Source organism: Halictus rubicundus, chromosome 12 (assembly GCF_050948215.1).
Source record: "Halictus rubicundus isolate RS-2024b chromosome 12, iyHalRubi1_principal, whole genome shotgun sequence".
NCBI classification, from domain to species: domain Eukaryota; kingdom Metazoa; phylum Arthropoda; class Insecta; order Hymenoptera; family Halictidae; genus Halictus; species Halictus rubicundus.
The window spans coordinates 13,201,335-13,219,274 of record NC_135160.1 but is presented as its reverse complement, the minus strand read 5'-3'; the positions used below and the strand labels follow the sequence as shown (position 1 = coordinate 13,219,274).

The following is a 17,940-nucleotide window of genomic DNA, read 5'->3' as shown; positions in this document are numbered from 1 at the left end:
TTTTCTCGTACCGTTTCCCCATTGGGCGCAGGCTAATTCCATTTATCGAACTGCAGCGAGCGGAGGAGATTCCTTCGCGGTATCTTTCCAGAACGGTGGATTTCCCCGGCACGTTTCGTTTCGGATGCGAGCATCGTCGTCGCGGTTTGCGAAACCGTGGCATAAATTCGCGGAAACGTGAACGCGCGTTCTTTTCCATCGGACGGGCGCGACCCCTGCTCCGCGAGATTTATGTCGGCTTTTCTCTCTCTCTCTCTCTCTCTCTCTCTCTCTCGGAGGAGGAGGAGGAGGATTCTCCGCGGAGCAAGAAATTTCAAAAGGCATCTGCCCGAAGCGACTGACTCAGAGCCCGCTCTATCGCTTGGCTCGTTCGTCCCCGAGATATTCGCGACTGAAGACTGTTATGTCAGGTCGTTCGGAAAGTTCTGCGGACTTTTCGCCCCGGAAAATGTTTATTGCAGTGGTTGGTTTACAACTTCGCTCCCAGACAGTGACTCTGCCTTTCCCCAACCGTTCTGTAGGTGCTCCAGCTAGTTTGTCCATCGAGTATTCTTTTAACTCTACCCTTTTATGATTTTCTGTTGACAACAACGTTTCAAACGAAAAATTAAAAATTATAATTGTGGCCAATTATTAAAGTCCACTGGGAATAGATCTACAATTTTTACAGACTCAAAGAGTGCTACTATGGCCATTGAAGATTTGGAAACAACCGATGAACGTATACAGGAAATACAAGAAAGTTATAACGCGGCTGTTGAAACCGGCAAATCCATTACTTTTTGCTGGATTCCATCGCATATGGGTATACGAGGTAATGAAAATGCTGATAGAGCAGCCAAATTAGCAGCCTGCGACACAAAAATGAAACAAATTATACCAGACTAAACGATCTTGAAAACCACCTAAATGAAATTTTTAGGAAACAGGTATTTGACAAAATTAAAAGGAGTTATATACAAAAATATCATAATGAAGGAGCGGATTTTGAGTGGCACAAATTTCCAAGTCCAGTAGATCGTCAAATTCAAACTTCAATTTCTATAATCAGAAGTGGGCACTCAGAAATAACCCATTCGTTTTTGTTAAATAAGAAAGAAAATACGATCTGCACAAGGTTCCTCCCCCAAAGCGTTAAATAGTCACTTAGCAATCTGCGCTCGCATACTTTCCGAACGAAATGATTTTCTGGGAACTCCCCTGGGTTCTTCCATCGTCATCAGCCAAGGAATCGTTCAGGTTACAAGCCGAGGCAGCCGAATTCGCGGAAAAGCCGGGCGTTCGACGAGTTCTTGAACCACATTCTTCCTTTCTCATGAATTTGAAGAGATCTCGACCGCGTTTGGAAAGTGCTTTGCACGCGCGAGCACACCCGCACCCGCGCGCACAGGCACACACACGGACAGAGCGCGACGGCGACTGCTTCGTGGACGAATCGAAAGTGTTTTCGAGCGAAATTCCAGGTTGCTTTCCTAATTACGCTGGCACGCGTAATATTTCCAAGAAGAGAAGCCAGGCGAGGCACGTTCGTTTTGTAATCGCTCGGCCGAGTTCCAGAAACGCGTTGTTCAAGACGCGGAGAGGACCTTCGAAACTGATTAGAGCGTCGTTGCGAAAGTCCAATTAGTCGGAAGTTTTCGTAAAGCCTCGCTGTGCACACACAGGGCTCCCGTAAAGTCTGCGCGCCGCTTATGGTCGCAGGTGTATAAGACCCCCCGCTTAAGCGTCGCGCTATCTGCCAGCCTCGCCTTGTGCCCGTTGTCGCGGAAACGCTCGAGAAATCCTCGAGCCGCCGAGCTGACTCACATCTATCGGGACGCTTGGCCAATACAGGGTGTCCAAAAACAAAGCATTCAATATTTATACGGTATACAGGATACACTGTACTGAGTAAAAAAGCTTTAGTAAACATAGGTGAAAAGGTCAACCGTTTCTGAGATATAAACATTTTTGCCTGCTAACTTCGTGATTCAGATACTAGCCTTTTGCTACAGGGTGTACAAAAACCATCCAATATTTCTATGGTATATAGAACACACTGTGCTGAGTAAAAAAGCCTCAGTAAACATAGGTCGAAAGGTCAACCGTTTCTGAGATATAAACATTTTTACGTGCTAACTTCATGATTCATTTATTACTAGCCTTTTGCTACAGGGTGTAAAAAAAACCATTCACTATTTCTGTGGTATATAGAACACACTGTGCTGAGTAAAAAAGCCTGAGTAAACATAGGTGAAAAGGTCAACCGTTTCTGAGATATGAACATTTTTGCTTGCTAACTCCATAATTCATTTACTGCTAGCCTTTTGCTACAGGGTGTACAAAAACCATTCAATATTTCTGTAGTATATAGAACACACTGCGCTGAGTAAAAAAGCGTGAGTAAACATAGGTCGAAAGGTCAACCGTTACTGAGATATAAACATTTTTGCCTGCTAACTTCGTGATTCATTTATTACTAGCCTTTTGCTACAGGGTGTAAAAAAACCATTCAGTATTTCTGTGGTATATAGAACACCCTGTGCTGATTAAAATAGCCTGAGTAAACATAGGTCGAAAGGTCAACCGTTTCTGAGATATGAACATTATTGTTTGCTGGTATTATGATCAACCTACTTCCATCGCATGCGACGCTTACTTCAGTGTTTACGAACCGCATTTTGATTGTCCTCCTTCAAGTGCCGACATTAGATTTCATCCGGAATCGGTCGGTTCTCAAGCGGAAAATCATAACACGTGGAAAATTTTCTATAAATATGAAAAAAAGCCAGTAGTAAACGAATCATGATGTCAGCAAACAAAAATGTCTATATCTCAGAAACACCCTGTATACGTGTATCGCATAGTTGAACTCTGCACCGAAACAGAGGCCGACCCTAAATACGCAGGATCGAGAAATCCCGGTGAGAAATTACATTTTTTTGGCCTCCTCTCCGATCGAAATTCGATTGCATTGCGGTAGCGGATCGATCTCGAAACTCGCGCGAAGTTTATTGTTGACGCTTCGGAAACGTAAACGTTATGGCAAGCGTAAATCTCGCCGCGAGTCGCGTGAAATCCATTCGCGAAGCTTTGGAAACATAAACGTTTTACGATTTGCGTAAATCTTGCTCGAGCGAGCCGAAATTTATCGACGAAGCTGCGGAAACGCGGAAAAATGGTGGACATCGAACAATCGCATTATTCCCGGAAAGAGCCGCGGCATATTTTAATAGGGACAGGAGGTAATTTACAATTTAATTATACAGCGTTAAAGCGCGTACTATACATTAAAAGAGCTATCACACAACTCTTTCAAATATACGCGCCATCGTTTCTCCGCGAACGTCACTAAACTGTTATACTACCTGCCATCTTGGTGTATCATTCTGCTGATGATTTGCTATCCCACACATTTAACCCTTAACGCTCCAACTGTACTTCCGAGATGAATATAGATTCTTTCGAATGACTTTAATATTACTATTTACGCGTCATTGTAGCATTTAAAATCCGACACTTAAAAACTTGCAAGTCGAAGTATGAATAGAATAAGTTGGAGTTGCCGGTAATATTCATAATTAAAAGTCGGAGCGTCAAGGGTTAATACTAATATTTTGAAAACACACTAGAATCGCTGTTACAAAAATATTTCCCGACGCTCCTGCGCGTGCAATTGCGTGAATATTTTTTTTTTTCTGTACTGACACAGCGTGAAATTTGTTTTCTAATCGACGCCACTCGTATACGGCATATCACGGGAATGAATCATTCATAGGCTCGCAGGGACGGGCGAGTTGAGGCTCGCGCAACGCCGAGGTCGTAGGTCGAGATGCAAAACTGCATTCGTTCGTTCGGGAACGCTGTCTCGCAAGCAGCAGCAGCAGCAGCAGCACCAGTGAGGAATCGTAGGCGGCGAAGGCGGCTATAGATCGTCGAAAATACGATTCCGGCCGGCGGGCAATTCAATAATCGTGATCGAGCTCGCTTTGACCGTGAACGCGGCAGAGAAACGCATCGGAGAACTGCATCCCTGCACCGGGAGCTTTGACTCGGCTCGGGATACACTCTCAAACAGGATTTTAGCCGACTGCGGTAGCCGAATTCTCGTTAATATTCGGACGCTCTGAAAGCGCATAATTCGCCTCGAATTCGAGGCGAGCGGATTAAACTCGAGCCTCTTTGAGATGTTAGCAGGATTATTAGTTTAAACAGATTTCGAGAAACAGATTTCGCTTCTCGGTGTAAACAGTTCAATGATTTTTCACGGGGAACGACGACGAGCTGCGAAAATATACGACTACGCTTAGAAAAATAAAGTTGACCTTCGAACGTCCTTTACGCCTCCATCTGCAAATAAACCGCGAACATCAAATTGTACCGCTCTCGGTACCATTCGATTTTCGTTCGAAACATTTTCCGGTATCATGAATAGTTTCGAAGATATTTAGGAGGAAGAGTTGAGGATGACGCTACCAAAATGGAGGGCAACTTATGGGGAAATCGGCAGGTCCTATGACACGATGATCTAATATGTATACGTCCGTCGTAGCATTTCATCGAACGACGATGTTTTCGCTTTCACAATGAAGAGAAACTTCTATATAATTAATATATTGCTCCGCTCAGAAAAATAAAGTTGACCTTCATATGTCCTCTACGCCTCCACCTGCCAATAAACTGCGGACATCAAATGATATTGCCCTGGCTACCACTCAACTTTCGGTATCATAAGTAATTTCAAAAATATTTAGGAGGAAGAGTCGATGATGACGCTACCAAAATGGAGGGCAACTTATGGGGAAATCGGCAGGTCTTATGACACGATGATCTAATATGTATACGTCCGTCGTGGCGCTTGATCGAACGATGAAGTCTTCGCAATGAAGAGAAACTTCTATATAACTAATATATGGCTCCCCTTAGAAAAATAAAGTTGACCTTCATACGTCCTCTACAGCTTTATCTGCAAATAAACTACAGACATCAAATGATATTGCCCTGGCTACCATTCAACTTTCGGTATCATAAGTAATTTCTAAAATATTTAGGAGGAAGAGTCGATGATGACGCTACCAAAATGGAGGGCAACTTATGGGGAAATCGGCAGGTCTTATGACACGATGATCTAATATGTATACGTCCGTCGTAGTCGAAGTCTCCGCTTTCATAATGAAGAGAAACTTCTATATAAGTGATATATGGCACCGCTTAAAAAAATAAAGTTGACCTTCATACGTCCTCTACGCCTCCACCTGCCAATAAACTGCGGACATCAAATGATATTGCCCTGGCTACCACTCAACTTTCGGTATCATAAGTAATTTCTAAAATATTTAGGAGGAAGAGTCGATGATGACGCTACCAAAATGGAGGGCAACTTATGGGGAAATCGGCAGGTCCTATGAGACGATGATGTAATATGTAAACGCCGGTGGTGGCGTTTGACGAAGTCTTCGCTTTCGCGATGAAGAGAAACTTCTGGGAAAGGGAAAGCGACTCGCAGACCGATGGAAAAGCGATTAAGGGTTGAAAGGAAGGCTGGACGAAGCAGATTGGAGGAGGAAGGCCCGAGGAAAGGAGAAGAAGGCAAGGAAGGAATCGATAACCATTGTCATGGCGACCGCAGCTTCGACCAGTTCGAATCGACCCTTTCTCTGGCAGCTTCGCGATATTCTCATGGCGAAAATCGTCGACAATGACATCTTCGGACACCAGGATCGGCCTATGGGAACCGTCCTCCGAGCAGAATTTCCTGGGAAACGGTGCAAAAACGCGCGAGTTCCTCCAATCGTGTTCAACCTGGTTTTCTCGTCAGCGAAACACAACGGCACCGGCGGAGAAACGAGCAATTCTCTCGTGAACAAGCTGAAATATCGTTATCGGACCGGCATCCCAGCGAAGCCGAAACCCAGACGCTAGTTAGAGGCAGTCTAACGGGGAAAATTGTAGCCGCGGTGCAATTTACGGCATCTTGGAGATGGTGCTTTGATGCGCGAACACTGCAAACTTCCCGAAAGACGACTGACGCGGCCGGAACGCCGGAAACAGAAATGCTGTACCGAGTAGCTTCGCTGTTTCTCCTCGTTCACGCGCTCCCCCGGCCGCCATCTTCGAATTCGCTACAATGGCTGACGCCATGATCCGCTGTACTAATCTCGTTGGAAGATAAATATGCAATACTACATGCAATGCTCGCAGACAGATATGCAATTAAATGCATCAGAACACACCTTTAACAAGCTATTTTAACTAAAAAAATATTTCTTCCAATTGATAGAATATTTCTAACAATCTTAAATAAGAATAGTTAGAATAATGCGATACTTACGCGTTCAGCGCGGACAAGTTTGATTCCGCTGAACACCGTGCAGTATTTTTAATGAATTTTTCGTGGCTAATAGCTTGTTAACAGCGTACTAATGTCCTGCTGATGGCCCGTTGATATTTCTGGACACGATTGCGCAGAGAGCTGGCTTCGCGCCGCGCTGTCGCGATAACGATCGTAATTGCCGATTTCACAGTAAATTGCACGGGCATGAAAGCGTCTCGTTCGGCCAGGCAGATGGACGCGCAGATGTCCGATCGCTATCGTGATCGGTGTGTACGGGTTTTTCCGGTCGCGAGAGCGGATGCGAGGGCGGATTCGGTTCCGCTTTCGTCGAAACAGAGTCCCGTCTTCGCCGGTGTGGTTACCAGGGAATATCGATCGAGCGAACGAAATCGAGAACCGGCCGCGAGGAGCGAGAGTCATTTACATACGTTATCGGAAACGCGGTTCGTGTAGACGCAGGACGTAATGGTTAAGATCGCGTGCCCGGCCGTTTCCATAAAACGGCTCTCGAATTAATCCGGAGAACATGTTCGTGTCGTAACATCGGTCCAAATTCGGCCTCTTTCGCAAGCTCGTGCTCGATCATGGCGCGTCCGACAGGCTATGGACATGTTGGGGACCGTGTAGCCGATCGGGTTTGTTGAATAAACTGTAGATGGTCTCTTGAAGTAATGCAGTCTTCTTTGGGCGTGGAAGGTAAAAGCACTTTTAATGTCAGGTTCTGGTTTTAAACGAATGTTCTTTTCACGATTAATACCAATGCAGTTTTATGGCAGATGTGCTTATGGGTTGCAGCTGAAGAACCTTCTTTGTAGGGGTACCATGTGGTACCGTCTTGTATTTTGTAGGAGTACCTTCTACTTTGTAGGGATATCTTGTTGGCCCTTGTTGTACTTTGTAGAGGTACCTAGTTGAACCTTGTTGTATCTTGTTGTACCTCGTTGTACTTTGTAGAGGTACCTTGTTGGCCCTTGTTGTACTTTGTAGAGGTACCTAGTTGAACCTTGTTGTATTTTGTTGTACCTCGTTGTACTTTGTAGAGGTACCTTGTTGGCCCTTGTTGTACTTTGTAGAGGTACCTAGTTAAACCTTGTTGTATCTCGTTGTACCTTGTTGTACTTTGTAGGAGTACCTCGTTGTACCTTGTTGTATTTTGTAGGAGTACCTCGTTGTACCTTGTTGTACTTTGTAGGAATACCTTGTTATTTTGTTGTATTTTGTAGGAATATCTTGTACTTTGTAGAGCTACCTTGTTGACCCTTGTTGTACTTTGTAGAGGTACCTAGTTGAACCTTGTTGTATATTGTTGTACCTTGTTATATTTTGTAGTGGTACCTTGTTGTACTTTGTAGGAGTGCCTTGTTGTACTTTGTAGGGACACCTAGTTGAACCTTGTTGTACCTTGTTGTACTTTGTAGGAATACCTTGTTGTACCTTGTTGTATCTTGTTCTGCTTTCTTGTATTTTGTAGGAGTACCTTGGTGTGCCTTATATACTCTCTTGTTGGCCCTTGTTGTACTTTGTAGAGGTACCTAGTTTAACCTTGTTGTATCTTGTTGTATCTTATTGTACTTTGTAGGAGTATCTCGTTGTACCTTGTTGTACTTTGTAGGGATACCTAGTTGAACTTTGTTGTATCTTGTACTTTGTTGAACCTTGTTGCACTTTTTAGGGATACCTTGTTATTTTGTTGTATTTTGTAGGAGTACCTTGTACTTTGTAGAGCTACCTTGTTGACCCTTGTTGTACTTTGTAGAGGTACCTAGTTGAACCTTGTTGTATCTTGTTGTAACTTGTTATATTTTGTAGTGGTACCTTGTTGTACTTTGTAGGAGTGCCTTGTTGTACTTTGTAGGGTTGAACCTTGTTGTACCTTGTTGTATTTTGTACGTGTACCTTGTACTTTGTGGGGGTGTCTTGTAGGCCTAACTTCGTAGGAGTGCCTTGTTGTACTTTGTAGGGTTGAACCTTGTTGTACCTTGTTGTATGTTGTACGTGTACCTTGTACTTTGTGGGGGTATCTTGTAGGCCCTTGTTGTACTTGGTAGATGTACCTTGTTGAATCTTGTTGTACATTGTAGGGTTATCTTGTAGTACCTCGTGGACGCGTGGGGGTAGTTTCTCATCCCCCGAAAATTTGCTCGAGCCGAATAACCGGAAATTAGCATCTACATAAATTCCGTGTTTTACGATCGTGGAATGCAGAGAGGTTATCGATCCTCGAAGAAGACGATCTCTCGGAGTTTGTCGTCCGAAAGAATTCCAACGACCATCCATCCCCTCAAGGTCTCGGAATCCGTTTTACGTAGTCGCTTTCGCGTTTCTCCGTCGGTATTTTCTTTGGTGGCGAAGGGGTGTGCACGGCTGTTGGTGGCACGTCCCACCTTCGTACCTGAGAACGCAAACCAATTTCAGGCTCCGATGCACACACCTCTTCGCGTTCCTCGCCGGTTTCCTTCGTACGTTTCCGTGTTTCTGGCCCGTCGATGCGTGCAACGTGCACCGTTGTTTCGAGTGGCACAGGATTCTTGCTGCGAAACATCCCCGATTCCACCCTTAAGTGCGTTATCAGTTTCTCGATGGTGCTACACACGTTTTCGTGAAGTCATGCGACAGAGAACGTCTGAGCTTTCAGATCCTTATGCGATTGAATCGTTCAAACAATTTTTTATCGAATGTTGACACGACTTTTGAACATTCTACCAACAAAACTATTTGATCGACATAACATGTTGGACGACTGTATGTAGTCGTGCGCAGTAATGTGTAGTCCGCGGATTTTTATTCAAAATAAAAATTGTCTGTATTAGCTGGAAAATATAGAAGCTATACGGACATTCATTATTTCTTTTTTAAATAACTTTAGCCAGCTGAAAATGACACAGCATTTCTTATTTTTCAAATGTTCTTCCTGTTTCGCATTTGAACAACTTAATGTCTACATACATGAACACTTCGATTGTTTTACTCGCTGTCATTAGAATTCCAACAATTAATCGAATCTCTAGACACTCCACAAAAACACAGCGCTCGACAGATCAAGTTGACGTAACAAAAGCAGTTTCAGCAGATCTATTATTAGTATTAACGGTTGGCGGTTGATCGAGTAGTATCTCGTCAGCGTTTTTAAACAAATTTCCCGTCTATGGGACTCGCGTCATCTCCGAACTCATTCAGAAAGAAGACCGGATGCGATATCTAATCGTTACGTAGAACGCGCTTATAACTTTGCCCATTATCTTACGCGCAATGGCTTTACCGTCTCTGCCGTCCGCGCTTCCTTTGTATTCCGAATACAGTGTAGAATTTCCTGTCTGGCCTCAGCCTCTCTCACTTTCTTCATCCTCCTTGATTCCTCCTCGTGATCCGTGGCTTCGAAACGATAGTAACTTGAACCGCATTTGCTCGGCGAGTCAAAAGATCGCAAGGCTCGCTCCCGTCCTTCTCATCTTGAGTCATCGAGTCATTCGATGCCTCAAGTGAAGACCGAAACATTACACTGCGAATTTTATGCATTCATAAGAAAAACGAACGGGTCCAGAGTCTAAAAGAAGAAATATTAAAATAAAAATAGAAAAAGGTACAAACTTTTGCACTGACCTACTAAATTTACCAAATCGGGGACTCGCATACTTGCGTCGACCGAACGTCGATACGTCACACGTGTCCTTGCAAGTGACTCATGGCAACCGGCCACCGTGCCAAAACGTAGTTCAGTACGAGAATAACGCAAATCTATATTTGAAGATTCATTGATTTTCAACGAGACCGAAGCGACCCGGATTGAACCAGTATTTTTCGTTCATGTGTTTCAGGATAGAACCAGCGTTATGTCGAGGATGCATTAGCGCCGGAAGGTGATGCACCTGGCTGTCGGAAGAGCGAAGAAGCTCGAAGTCCCAAGCGACAGGCACCGTGTTCATCGTTTGATCCTGAAGGCGAGGAGCTCGATTCTCCGATTTCCGAAGCGGAGGAGCAAAGTTCCCGGGGGAGTGACGATTCCGGGAGAATCTCGGAGCCTGGTGGGTCCCGGGGGAAAGACAATCGTCGAGTCAGGAACCCGAAAAGAGACGTCAACGACGACAACGACAACGAGGACCGGCTTCGAGGCGGGGGCTGCAGCCTTCAGGGAGCGCCTCGTCCTGTACGGCGCTCTTCTAACGCCGATAGGAAGGAGTTATGGTGTCTCGCACATGCGATGACTGCGGCGGCAGCCGTGGCACTGTGGCATCGTGCCCACCTTTACAAGGCGATCGTTTGCGTCGTCCTCGCTCTGATCGCCATCCAGTATTTACTTAGCGGCGTGATCGATCGCCGATCCATCGAGACGATTTTCACCATTAACGCTACCAGGTGCGTGCCCCCTCGCAATCCTAATTAGCAGACGGCGGTACCTTCGCGCGACAGACAAATTGTCTATCCGAATTTTCGCGGCAAACTGGAGCGAAATAGAAATTGATTTTCTTCCTTAACCCATTAACTGTCAAATTTTAGAATGATAGAGTGAAACCGAACTGTCAGCCAAATATATTTCTGGCGCCGAGTGGTCTACGCAAAATTCCAAAATTTCCGAATGGGGATCGTGGCAGCTAATGGGTTAATATTTTACCACGTGGAACGCCATGGTGATCGTCGGTGACCGGCAACGTTGTTTAAAAAAGATTGTCGTAAGATTAACGGCATCTCGAACACGAATTTATCACTGCTGAAATAACAATTGTGATCCATTAAGCGATTAACAATTTTTCTGAACACTTTGCCGGGCCGGATCCGAATAATAGGATTTTCAGTAGTTGTACCGTGCCGAAAGGAAGGTTAAACAATTTCTTTCGCGTTAGAATCTGGATTGAAATTGCTGTTGAAGGATCCACTAAAAATTGGGTATGGATCATGAGTAGACTGGGGATTTTATGCATTTATAGCACAAATTTGTGGGCGTCGTTTCAAACAGTAAAAAGATTACAAGAATTGAAGAGTGGCGATACATTTCTTACAACCAAATAAAATTGTTAGAAAGAGGAATAAATCCTGACTTGGCTCCTACGTCTTGCAATTAATGCAAACGATTTTTATTTAAATAAAAAATCCGCAGTCTGACCATGAGTTTCCAAAATAATGAAATCATCTCCGGTAGGCAATTTTTCAATAACGTCGATCGCTGCTATTAACAACATAAATACGGCGCTGAACGTGTCAATAGCATGAAAATAATATTGTATTTTTAAATTCCTCTAATACTTTCACTGTTTTATATTACACCTACTCGTTTTTGCCATAAAACATCCATAACAACATAAATACGGCGCTGAACGTGTCAATAGCATGAAAATAATATTGTATTTTTAAATTCCTCTAATACTTTCACTGTTTTATATTACACCTACACGTTTTTGCCATAAACGCGTAACATCCGCAGTCTAGTATTCATGAGTGTTCATGAGAGAGTCCGTGATGATATTGTGAGATCCAGGACTCCCATAGAAAATTCATAAGAACGTCTTTAACACTAAACCTACCGAGGCTTAAAAGTAACTGATACATGTTGTCCTATAAGAACGACGAGAGTGAATTTATTCGGATTTTGTGCGGTTCGTATTATAATATATGCTGTAAAGTATCTTCATAATTTCAGTAATTGTAAAATGAAAAATCTGGAACCGGTCAATTTGACCGGCAGTGGTAGGTTTAGTGTTAACCCTTTGCACTCGAAGCTATTTTAACTCCAAAACGAAACATTTTTTCCAACCTAGAACATTTCCCTTCTAAATACTTTCTTTTTCGTGCTATACATATGAAAATGGTGCAATGTGCTCGTACAATACTGAAGAAGTGTTTAGTCATTTATTAAATACAAACAAATTTAATGTAATTTCTGGTGGCGCCTTACAGTCGCCATTCGAGTGCTAAGGGTCAAATTAAGTTGAATTGAACGTCTCTCTCTGAACGTTCCGCATCGATCTATCCCGATCCGCTCTTAAAAATAATCATCTCGAGCGAAAACACCTGCATCGGAGAAGGTGCTCGTGAATTTTTCAAATCCAATACGAACCGGGGAGGCATGAAGAAAATTAATTTGTCCACCGAATTCGTCACAGTACGGTGGACGACGTAAAGCGGTGATCACGGGTGCCTCGTGTCCAAGTAAATTCCCGAGAAAATTCATTCCAGCGGTACGGTACACGTCGCCGCGGCGGCACGTACATTCCACTAGAGTACGTGATCTCGTTACTTCGTTAGCGGTCATTTAGATTGTCCGTTTGCGGAAGCGGTTGCTAACGATCCTTTGACCTTTGCGAGCCGTGCGCGGTACCTCCGAATTCGCCCGCAATTTCCCTCCCCCTGGCCCCGCTCCCTTTTCCTCTCGGAGAGTTCGAGCAATTTCGCGAGCACGCCGGTACCGAACCGAAGCAAAGGCCGGGTTAATTAAAAACTGTAACGCAAAAAGAGAGAGAGGGAGCTCCCCTCCCCCTCCCCCCGCGGCTATTTTTCCGGAGGGATTTACGAGCCGCGAACCGGTACCGGTTAATTTCGAATTTCGCCAACGGCGCGTGACAACAATTTGTTGCTATCTCGGCGTGCGGCGCGCGCGCCGGCTCGTTTAGTCGTCGCGCTACAAGCCGCGACGCGACGCGACTCGCCGCGATGCACCGGGACGCGCTGCGCGTCGAGGCGCGTCCTACCGCGGCGAACCGAGATGCAGTTATTTGTCGACGTTTTGCGTCGTTTCCTGTCACGCGCCGCGCATTAAGTCGCCGCAGAGAGAACACGTCTCCGCGCGGTTCCTACCGCGTCGAACGAAAATGAATTTCATTTCCGTTTGATCCAAGCGCCGATCGCGAAAATCGACGGCTCTCCCATGGCGCACCTCGGGACGATCTTTTATACATTGGAGCTGTTAAATCCTTTTAATTTTCCAACTCCTTTATATTGTATTTTTACCATAAATGCATAGATGAAGTTTGGAGCGGTGAAAATGTTGAAACACCTTCTATTGCGTCGATGAAAATGAATTTTATTTCCGTTTGAGCCGCGCGCCGATCGCGAAAATCGACGGCTCTCCCATGGCGCACCTCGGGACGATCTTTTATACATTGGAGCTCTTAAATCCTTTTAATTTTCCAACTGCTTTATATTGTATTTTTACCATAAATGCATAGACGAAATTTGAAGCAGTGAAAATGTTGAAACACCTATCGCGTCGAAGAAAAGGAATTTCATTTCCGTTTGATTCACACCCCGATCGCGAAAATCGACGGCTCTCCCATGGCGCACCTCGAGACGATCTTTTATACATTGGAGCTCTTAAATCCTTTTAATTTTCCAACTGCTTTATATTGTATTTTTACCATAAATGCATAGATGAAGTTTGGAGCGGTGAAAATGTTGAAACACCTTCTATTGCGGCGATGAAAATGAATTTTATTTCCGTTTGAGCCGCGCGCCGATCGCGAAAATCGACGGCTCTCCCATGGCGCACCTCGGGACGATCTTTTATACATTGGAGCTGTTAAATCCTTTTAATTTTCCAACTGCTTTATATTGTATTTTTACCATAAATGCATAGACGAAATTTGAAGCGGTGAAAATGTTGAAACACCTTCTATCGCGTCGAAGAAAATGAATTTCATTTCCGTTTGATCCACACCCCGATCGCGAAAATCGACGGCTCTCCAATGACGGTCCTCGAGACGTTCTTTTGCAGCTTTTATAATTTTAATAAGGTACGATTAAGACACTGGACCTCTTAAATCCTTTTAATATGTCAATTGCTTTTATTGTATTTTTACCATAAATCCATAGACGAATTTTGAGCCAGTAAAAATGTTGAAACACCTTCTATCGCGTCGAAGAAAATGAATTTCATTTCCGCTTGATCCACGCGCCGATCGCGAAAATCGACGGCACTCCAATGCCAGACCCCGAGACGTTCTTTTGCGGCTTCAATAATTTTAACCCTTTGCACTCGAGTGGTGACTCTGAAGCACCACTAGAAATTGTTGTAGCATTATTTCAAAGAAATTACAAAAAATATTATTACAATGTATTTGCCAAATTACAAAATTTGTATTGACCAGATCACTAAACATTTACACATTATACGTGGAAATCGGATCAGTTTCGTATGAATAAAATGAAAATATTCTAAGACGGAAGAAAAATTTAGTTATAGAATGAAAATAGCGCCGAGTGCAAAGGGAATAATAACCAACGACCAATACATCGGAGCTCTTAAATCCTGTTAATTCTTCAATTGTGTTGGAATTTATTTCATAAACAGAACAAAATGAATCTGTTATTTCTTTAGAAGGAAGGATCGTTTGAATCGGCTTTTGATATACATTGTATCTGCAGTTAATATACATTGTATGTTGTCCCCGGCATGTGTCACGGCCCGATAAGACCAAGACAACAACCCTCGCAACACGTCACCAGGCCCAAGTTCACGACTGATTCAGCACCCGACAACTTTGAACCATTAAACAGTCCCAAACCTTTGTACCCCAAATAAGATTACCCATTAATATATAAGACCCCAAACCCGTGTACCCAGCAGTCGACGATCACCTCTGCTACGGCACGTCTCGCCGATCCAACTTTCAAAATAAAAAGCAAGTTCGAATTCCCGAAATCTTCAAGTATTCAATCGCGAAAGTGTAATACGGCGTTCCTTCGCGAAACCAGCCATTTCACCGTAACACATGGGACCCTCGATCCTCTGATGTTCATATTGAACTGTTGCTCCTCTGTTTCGTTTTCTTGTTTCATTCGCGACGTTTCTCTCAAACCGTAAAGACGTGTCTGACGACGTGCTATTAGAGAATTCGTTGAAATATAATCTCTATTCCGTGTGCTATAAAAGAGTGTGCTTTCTTTATATATATATACCCATATCCCATTAAATTGCTTTATATTATATTTTTAACGTAAACATAAAGATAACATTTGAAACGGTAAAAATGTTGTAAGGTTCCAAGAACATCCAAGAGCGTCCAGATGTAGAAAACTAATGAAACACAGCAGAAAGTCAACAGAGATATGTTATCGATAATTCGACGGCGCTTCGGGGAATCGTGGATCGTTCTGGACACACGGATCTCGTCTGGCAAATCAGGATCTGCTGCAGATACGCGCCGCGCGAGTGCAAACAACCAGCTCGACCATTTGAACAGCTACCTGACGTTTGCCCGTCTAATCGCGCCGACTCGGCAACTCGCCGTCCCGGTTTATTTGCGATCGGATTGTTCCCATATTTCACCGGCGCGTTTCCACGAATGATCATCTCCCCGCCGGCGTATCGGCGTCGTGTTCTCGTCCGTCTCCGACCGCAGTATTTCTCGCCAAAAGCCTTTCGGGACCGCAGAATCCTCGTCCAGCGGCGAATATCCGCTTGCGGAATTTATCGATCGCGGCCCACGGAAGTCCCTCGACGGCTCCAAAAAGTATTTTGCACACCGAACTCCCGATACGCGCGAAAAAATTCCGATATCCTCCGGCGGACATGAGATTTTCGGGTTTTCCCTTTAGCTGCGCGTCCGAAAGGCAAAAGCTTCACGCGCTCGCTATTCGCTACACCAGGAAGTGTCGAAACTGTTAGGTCAGTGCACAAGGTCGTGCCCGATTTCCCATTAACGAACCACCGGTTTCGTTACCCACTATTTTACAATTCGCGCAGAGAAATTTATACTTCTTTGTACACGTTTGAAAATGAAATCTGAATGAACTCGATTCTTTTACGCAATAATCCCGAACGAAATTGTTGGGCTTTGTTGGTCCACGATTGTAATCGTTCTCGTTGAAGTCATTCAACACATAGTCTTTCAAAGATCATAATATAATCGTTCCAACGAAGTTCAACCGCAGGTACAGCGTCGTGTCCATTCCACAGTGAATTCTCGATATATGTCAGCAACAAATAAGTCTTGATGTCGCTTATCGTCGAGGAGACACTATTCTTTGATCCGCGCCGAACGTAGAAAAGCGTAAACATATATCGGGTATATCAGCGTGTGAGACCGGAAGTCCACTGCTACAATAACAAAACTTGTTCATTAATTTTTCATTATTTTTTCATGAGACTCTCACCAACATATTCGTGGCACTTTTCTGATGAAAATGATACCAAACATGATACAATTCCGATGATATTTACTTGTGTAATGATCTATGGTGGGGATAGCTCCGCGACAATTATCTGCCACGCCTCGGCGACATATATAGAGAATTCACTGTAATTCGATTGAATTATTCCGACTTTCATTTCCCGGAGAAGCTACTTTCTCACAAAAAGAGTTGTTGAATTCATTTGTATCGCAACATTGATCGTCTTCCTGTTCGCAAAATCCGCGATCCAGGAATTGCATTTGTAACGGTTTCATCGTGAAACTCTCGGTAGATTCCCGGAGCGATTCGGTTCGATTCGAGCCACTTGAAGAGACTTTCTTTAATTAGAGTTTGGCTTGATAGGCGTTTAGGGACCGAAATACGTGGCTCGAACGAGCCGAGAATAAAACCGAGACGTCGTCTAAAGATACTCTAACGATTTCTTGACGGTTTGAACCTGTCACGGAGAGTTTTCTGTTCGCAGATACGCGGATCGCGGATTCAGGCATCATCAACGCGGCCTGATCATTTACGGGCCGGTGACAGTGCCGAGTCTGATACTGGGCAGCCTGAATGAATCCGCAACGAGCCTGCAATGGGCTGGCGGCAGAGGCAACACGAACTCGTCGAAATTGGAGCTGACGGCCGCCGTGTCCACTCGAAATGCGTACCTGCTACCTGGACCGGAGTTCTCGACGGCGAACTCGACGAATAGCACCGCGTTGCAACGGTGTCCCCTCATTCCCCCTAATCTCGGTGAGTTGTCACTCTGACTGTCCAGCGATGATGCTGGCGTCGATAGCGATCCAAATGTTCGGGACCCATAGAGTAGGGGACCCAATTAGTGCGGGGGTACCAATTACTGTGCCTATGTTAATCACACGGTCTCCCCCCGTTAAGTTGTGTCACCATTTTTTGGGCATTACCGAGAGCGCAATTAAGAAGTGTTTTAGACAAAAGTTTGTCAGTACTTGGCGAGCTACATGGCCGCATATTCTTGAATCTAAAGAAAATGCTGTTTACCCGAAGAAAGTGAAGGTCACCTTGACTTTTCTTAAATGGCACCACACGTTTTGGACATTATTGTCGCTGTCGTCGAGACGAATTCAATAGTGTTTTATACTATGGCCTTGAAATGACCTTGATCTTTAAAGCATAATGGAAATTAAGAAGGAGATATTACAATTTTTCTGTTTGAAATCAGTTAACCCTTTGCGCTCGAGTGGTGACTCTGAAGCTCCACTGGAAATTTTTGTGGCATTATTTCAAAGAAATTGCAAATGGTATTGCAGAATATTTGTGTTACGTTACAAAATTTGTATTTAATAGATCACTAAACATTTAAACATTATGTGTGGAAATCGGATCATGAATAAAAATATTCTAAGTCGGAAGAAGAATTTAGTTTTCGAGTTAAAATAGCGCCGAGTGCAGAGGGTTAATATGTTGTATATCTCATTTTTAATATTCGTTGTGCTTGAACTCTTTGCGGCACAGGATTTCAGATCAAAATGGACCCATGTTGC

At 44.0% G+C, this 17,940-nt stretch overlaps 1 protein-coding gene across 3 annotated transcripts in view; it reads left to right on the top strand.

Annotated features, from left to right (window-relative positions):
- Positions 1-17,940, top strand: part of LOC143359880 (beta-1,4-N-acetylgalactosaminyltransferase bre-4) — a 72,962-nt gene that overhangs the window by 38,918 nt on the left and 16,104 nt on the right. For all 3 annotated transcript variants that reach the window (XM_076798212.1, XM_076798211.1, XM_076798213.1), the window contains exons 2-3: positions 10,129-10,666; positions 16,899-17,170. In XM_076798212.1, coding sequence (XP_076654327.1) covers positions 10,512-10,666; positions 16,899-17,170 — 427 coding nt within the window. In that variant the 5' untranslated portion in view covers positions 10,129-10,511. The remainder of the gene's footprint in view (positions 1-10,128; positions 10,667-16,898; positions 17,171-17,940) is intronic.